The sequence below is a fragment of the Penaeus vannamei genome, chromosome 19 (assembly GCF_042767895.1).
Source record: "Penaeus vannamei isolate JL-2024 chromosome 19, ASM4276789v1, whole genome shotgun sequence".
In the NCBI taxonomy this organism is placed as follows: domain Eukaryota; kingdom Metazoa; phylum Arthropoda; class Malacostraca; order Decapoda; family Penaeidae; genus Penaeus; species Penaeus vannamei.
This window is the reverse complement of record NC_091567.1, coordinates 14,982,667-14,989,336: the sequence shown is the minus strand read 5'-3', so window position 1 is coordinate 14,989,336 and position 6,670 is coordinate 14,982,667. Positions and strand designations below refer to the sequence as shown.

General features: G+C 36.7%; 1 protein-coding gene across 1 annotated transcript; it reads right to left on the bottom strand.

Moving 5' to 3' along the window:
- Positions 1-384: 384 nt before the first annotated feature.
- On the bottom strand, positions 385-5,668 carry LOC113801228 (G patch domain-containing protein 3). Its single transcript, XM_027352039.2, has 8 exons — positions 4,899-5,668; positions 3,547-3,751; positions 3,003-3,210; positions 2,559-2,660; positions 2,227-2,359; positions 1,766-1,915; positions 1,308-1,482; positions 385-1,002 (listed from the first exon to the last, which is right to left on the bottom strand). Exons 1-8 carry the CDS (start codon positions 5,563-5,565, stop codon positions 690-692), a joined length of 1,953 nt encoding a protein of 650 aa, XP_027207840.2. The 5' UTR covers positions 5,566-5,668; the 3' UTR covers positions 385-689.
- Positions 5,669-6,670: the final 1,002 nt, after the last annotated feature.

Here is a 6,670-nt window from a genome sequence, read left to right as displayed (position 1 = left end):
AATAATGCAATAAACAGCAAGCTACATACAAAGATACATATTGAGCTAATAATCACAAGGAATTATTTTCTACATATAAAATGTTCACTATGATCTACATGTTCAACATGGTGCAATTGTGTTGTTTCTAGGACTAAGTCCATCTGCACTGGCTGATGGTTGCACTGGTTCAAACCATGCTAATGTTAAGGTAACACAGAGCAAATCAAGTTCAGCCAACATCAACTAGCCCTCCATTATTGGTGTAGTGCCATGAAGATGCACAAAGAACAGGGGAAAGGAACTTTTGGCCAAAATCAATAAATGCCTGAAATTTTGCATGCAGTTTTTTACTAATATTGAGACTATGATTACTATGTTATGAAGGATAAAATAAATGCCTTATAAAAAATGGTAATAATATATTAATATCCACTAAACTTATAAAATCATATAGCAACATATTCCTGTCTATAATATCTCTCTTCAAAAGAATAATAATATAAAATCATATAGCAACATATTCCTATCTATATTCTCTTTCTTCAAAATAACAATATAAAATCCTATAGCAACATATTCCTATCTATATTATCTTTCTTCCAAAGAATAAAATATATCATCATCCATAATAAATAAAAAAAATCATATAGAAACATTTTCCTATCTATTTCATCCTTGCTCATCACAGTTCACTTTCATGTTCATTGTTAATCGGAATCTTCTGAACCTTTTGTAAAAGTGACATAGTTCTGGCGGTATGAGAGTGTTGTAGGTTCTTGTGTTCGAAGAGGTGGTGCAGGGGGGTCCTCTTCCTGTGGCCGGTCAAAAACAGTGGAAATGTGCACATCGTGGCCTTCAGTCTCTGGAGCTGGTCCAGGAGTAAGCACGCCTTGCCGTGGATACTTGCTGTTTCTTGGGGGCTCTGGTCCTTCTGTGCGTCTCTGCTTCTGTCGACGGGTAGCAGTGGAGGTGGAGGTAGAATTTCTACCCCCCCAGCCTTGTAGCTTTTCCCCATAATATCTACAAAGAAAAATGTAGGGAGAGATGAGAGTATGGTCCAGTTCTATCACATCCATTCCTAAATAGCTATGTACAGTTGCAAACCTGCTAGAAATACATCAGGTAGATTATATGACTTAAACTCTTTTGAATGATCAAGCAACTCCTTTAAAGAGAAACTCAAATTAAATAGGTTCTATAAGCTGGAGGGCAGATGTCCTTAGGAAACAATTAGTTCCTAAGGATAAAATAAAATAGAATATGTCTGAATACATGATGAAATAAAGTGTTTATTATATTATGTTGCAACCACCCCAACATCTTACCCTAGGCCTTTTTTGTTACGTGGATGTTGCCCATCACTATCAATAGCATAGGGGAGTCCTGCAGAGTTGCGCCCCAACCCTTTGCCTTCCTTCCAACCTTGCGCTTCCATCAAACGCCTACCAAAGCCACGAGTGTGAGCTTCAAACTCTCCAATCTTTGGTGCTGGTTTAGGACCTGTGAAATAAAAAATGGTAATTTCTCCAACAGTTTTGTTGATATTGGGAGTATCCCTTAATGCTGCACTGCTCATATTTGTAATTAATTGATTATTAGTAAACTATTTCTGGGTAATAAAGACTGATAAGAGTATTCAAGTTGCCACTATTATATTACAGAGCTGCTCTAAACATACATTTTTCTTATTCAAATGATACAGCAAAGTAAGAGAATTTTTCATTCCACTTTTATCAATATCTATTAAAGCAATCATATATAGCGAAATGAAAAGCTTTCACACCTTTCTTCCTTCCTTTTGATGGCAGTTTTCCCTCTCTCTCCTTGGGAGGGTCTGCTGGAGCCTTAAAAGCAGACTCTGCAAGATGGCCGGAACGAAGCTGGTCACTCTGAACCATCCCCACACTGTCTTGTGCATCTTTGTCCCCAGCGCCTGAAGTAAATGGAATTAATTAATTTTATGGGACGGAAAGAGGGGAAATATAAAGAAGGAAAATGGAGGAAGTAGTAAATAAAAGATATGGGGCTGGGATATTTTAGATATAGTTTCACAGAGAAAAAGATATGGGGTAACTGTTCACCTATATCACAATTAATTGTATCATCAAAATAGCAAATCAACTGATAAATCATATATACATATCAAACTTTTTCTATAATAAACTACAGAATTACACAAATAAAAGAAGGACCAGTTTCCTACTTCATTTTATAGGATAAAAATACCTAAATCTGTGGCATTACCTTTATCATAATAGACAGACATATCAACATCCCATTCATCAGCAGTCTGTTCATCGAAGTCCCCTTCTTGTTCTCTCCAGACTTGGGCATCGGTGTAAAAAACAAGTCCTGGCCCTCCTTTCTCCCACACCAGCTATTTTGGTTGAAATTTCACATTATTAGTATTGATAACCTATGCCATACATCAGTCTAAAAAGAGCTAAAAGTGATAACTAACTATATCGAACAATATGAAAAATTAACTACACAGCACTTGCAAAATTACATGAATGCCATTATACCATTTTCTCTCACTGTTCTTTTTAAAATGTTTCTATTGACAAATGACTAACCTCTATTTCCTTTTCATAGAGTCGCTCCTTGGTGCGGTCTTGGCTGGTTACATCATTGTGGTAGGTCTCATACCTCTCCCACTCCTCTACCTCTGCTCCATCCTAGTATTACATAAATATTTGCATGAGAAAATTTATTCATACAGATGGGGTTTTGTTAAATTTCAGTGTTTTATTATAAAACCCTCAAAGATTTAATGAGCCCAGATAAGAAAAGTGATCTGAATATGCAATACAACTTTGAGTGGCTTCTTGGGTTTACAGATAACAAGGGAAAAAAACTAATTCAAGAGGAAATATACGTTATAGAAAAAGAGAAGCAGGAAAAGTCTAAATGTAAAATGAAAAAATGGAAGAGATTAAAGGGAATGAAAAGACAAAACAGATAAAAAGGATAAGATAAAGGCAAAAGTAAAATGAAAAGAAAACAATAAAATCAAAGACCTCCTCTTCCTCTTGCAGTTCCAGTTGCGGCTGACGACATCTCTTTCTCTGACCTAGTTTCTTCATCACTTTTGTAAAATCAGCAGATGATGGTATCAGATGACCTGATGCAGTGAATGCCACACCATCTCCTGTATCAGTTGAGTTCTTGGGTTTGATGACTTCAGTGCCATAGTTAAAGGGTACTTGTCCATATTTCTTTTTGCCTCTGTTGAAAGCAATTGGAATAAAATTAGCAGCAGCTGATTAAAGTAATGAAAATCTGCATAACAATAACAAAGGTAAGAAAAAAAAAAAAAAATGCAATCAATAATCTAAAAAAAATACATATATCATGATTATAATACTAATAATATCAATAAACAAAAACAACTCTAATATCAATAATGATAACGATGTCAATGATAATAGTAATATTGATAACAAAAATTATTAAACAATAACGACATGAAAAAATAACAATAACAATGAAATTAGCAATCCCAGTACTGATAAAATCTATCTATGATAACAATAACAAACACAAAAAATCCAAAGCACTTACTTGCTCCGTGGAAATACTAGCCCGAGTTTTTTGATAATGGATCCTGGCAACTCACACGACCTGATAAGGGACTGGAAGTGCATGGTTGGTGTGCCAATGTTTCCCTGAGGCATGAGAGGGGGTGGATGGAATTCTATCAGGTCAACTGCTGTCGTGCAGTTGAGTCGCTTGGAATTACGCTCCTTCCTAGTCATGTAATCATCTTCTGTTGTGAAAAATTGAAAACTTATTTTTTTTTTTTTTTTTTAACACTTTCTTTTTGTACACAAAAATGTATGCAAAATATATATACATATCCATGAAAGATGGAATAATGCACTACCGCACTGATATGATGAATAAATAACCTCTCCGATTGGGACTCCCTCGTAATTGCAGGCAGGTAACTGCAAAACAGACACTCTATCACTGAGCTACACGATGTCTGACTCAGTGGTAGAGCGTCCATCTTGTAGTTACCTGCCTGCGATGAAGAGGGTTCGAGTCCTGATCGGAGAGGTTATTTATTCAAATGTATACACCAGACTGTAGGGCATTTTTCTTGCGCGGTGAATATTACATTTTTTCATGCACGGAAAACATAATTTAGTCTACAGCTGCGCAGACGGATCTACGGACAGATAATGAAACAAGTGTGCGGAAAGGTCAAAAGAATTTTATGCACGGAAGATGACTTAAAAGAGAACTAAGCGTGCGCGGAAAGTAACCCAAGAACTACATTTACGCAGACAGAATTTGACCAAACTCTAGAGTCTGGCATATCCATACATACATATGTGTATATAGATTGATAGATAGATAGATAGGTTTTCTTTTAATATGAATTTTTTTTTACACTTTTTTTTTGCACAAAAAAGTATGAAAATATTTCTCTTCAATTTATACTATATTACTAAAGGTTGTGATAGGTGTATAAACTGCAATTTATTTGTTCTTCAAAGTTGAAAAATTTGTTCTAAGTTAAACATAAATTCATGAGAAAAGAAGTAGAACTTTACTCATAAAAAATTTATTCCGTTACCATAAGTGATATAATAAATGATATAAATAGAAGCCTTACAGTTCAACCAGAAGCTAACTATGAATAACTTCAGCTATCATTTATTTTCACTAATGCAGTTTCGGGGAAAATCTCTGTCTTAACAAAAAATAAAATGTCTGCAAATATGGACTTTTTCATATAAAAAACACAGCAGTGGTGCAACATTTCTTATTTTCTATTAGCAGCCTGATTTAGTTGACCTAACGAAAAAGATGCTGGAACTGCTTTAAATGTTAAATGATACTGGAACTATTATGACAGTGATATGGTTATTTATCAAACTGGAGAAAATAAACTCTATCTTACATACCTTTCAGTACATTTTTGTTTAAATCCAATCTGTGAATAAGGCACTTCAAAGGATGAACATTACCGTCTCTGTCCACAAAATGCTTCTTATTGTAAAACTCCATAAAACCTTTAGCTTTTGAGTCTTTAACATTTACGACAGAACATGTTCCCTTTGCACACTCAAGGACTTCCAACACTTTTAATATACTTGAGATTTCTGCTGGACTGTGCCCTGCTGTTTCTTTTGTAATTTCTTCTTTATGTATACCAGATCCCAGTTCCAAAGATTTATCAATTCCCATCTTTTCGAACCCACTTTTGGATTCCTGCGCCTTTTTCTTTTTTTCATTGATTAATGAAGAGAGACCAGAGAGACCTGAGGAGAGCCAGTGAGTTGCGTTTGGTCTGTCATTTGCATCGGTGGTGTCTGACTCATTCACTGGCATAGTCTCATCTTCATCTGGAGTATTTTCCTTTTCCTTAACCTTACTCGACGCACTTTGGATATCTGTTTCGCTTTCATTTTGACTGTGACTGATGGAGAGAAGGAGTTCTCGAAACTGTTTACAGGGACGGTGTCGGAAGTGGAAGCAGATAAATGCTTCTTTTTCTATGAACAGCGAGAAATAATTACGTAAATCTGGTGTTCGGAATACTTCTGGGATGTTTGCAACCACAAAATGCATGATTCCAAATGAGGAAACGTCTTTCGTATCTTCCTCCAATGTTTACTTTCTGCGAATGCTGAGTTGCCTTCAAGTTTTGGCTTTGTATCTTTTATGTGGCTCCATGTAATTCACATCAGGATTTTTTTTTTTTACCTGTGTCATTATTTCTCTCCTATTCTATTTACTTTTAATGAGATTATTTAATTTCGTGAATCGGAAAGTGTGTATTTTGCTCGGAAGTTTTTTTGTTTTTTACAGAACCATCATTCATCTGACAACGCAGGGACTACGAACCCCTAAAAATTGCTGTGAAATTATTTACGGAAATGTTGATTGGATATTTGAAATAGGGGGAGCAGGAACGCACTGCTTTATGTGGGTATATCCTTGTATTATTACTATAAACCTAAATGACTAACATACACATTGCGTGGTGTGTGTGTGTGTGTGTGTGTGTGTGTGTGTGTGTGTGTGTGTGTGTGTGTGTGTGTGTGTGTGTGTGTGTGTGTGTGTGTGTGTGTGTGTGTGTGTGTGTGTGTGTGTGTGTGTGTGTGTGTGTGTGTGTGTGTGTGTGTGTGTGTGTGTGCTTTCGTGCGTGTGTGTGTGTGTGTGTGTGTGTGAGAGAGAGAGAGAGAGAGAGAGAGAGAGAGAGAGAGAGAGGAGAGAGAGAGAGAGAGAGAGAGAGAGAGAGAGAGAGAGAGAGAGAGAGAGAGAGAGAGAGAGAGAGAGAGATTCTTTCGTAGTTGTTCTCACAATACGGGAAGAGCTAAACCCAAAGGGGCCCCGTCTCTCTGAATTTGAATTAATCTTTAGAATTGATGTTTTTTGTTTTTTGGCAGTTACACACACACACACACACACACACACACACACACACACACATGCACACACACACACACATACATACACACACACACACATACAGACACACACACACACACACACACACACACACACACACACACACACACACACACACACACACACACACACACACACACACACACACACACACACACACACACACACATACACACACACACATACACACACACAGGGGAGAGAGAGAGAGAGAGAGAGAGAGAGAGAGAGAGAGAGAGAGAGAGAGAGAGAGAGAGAGAGA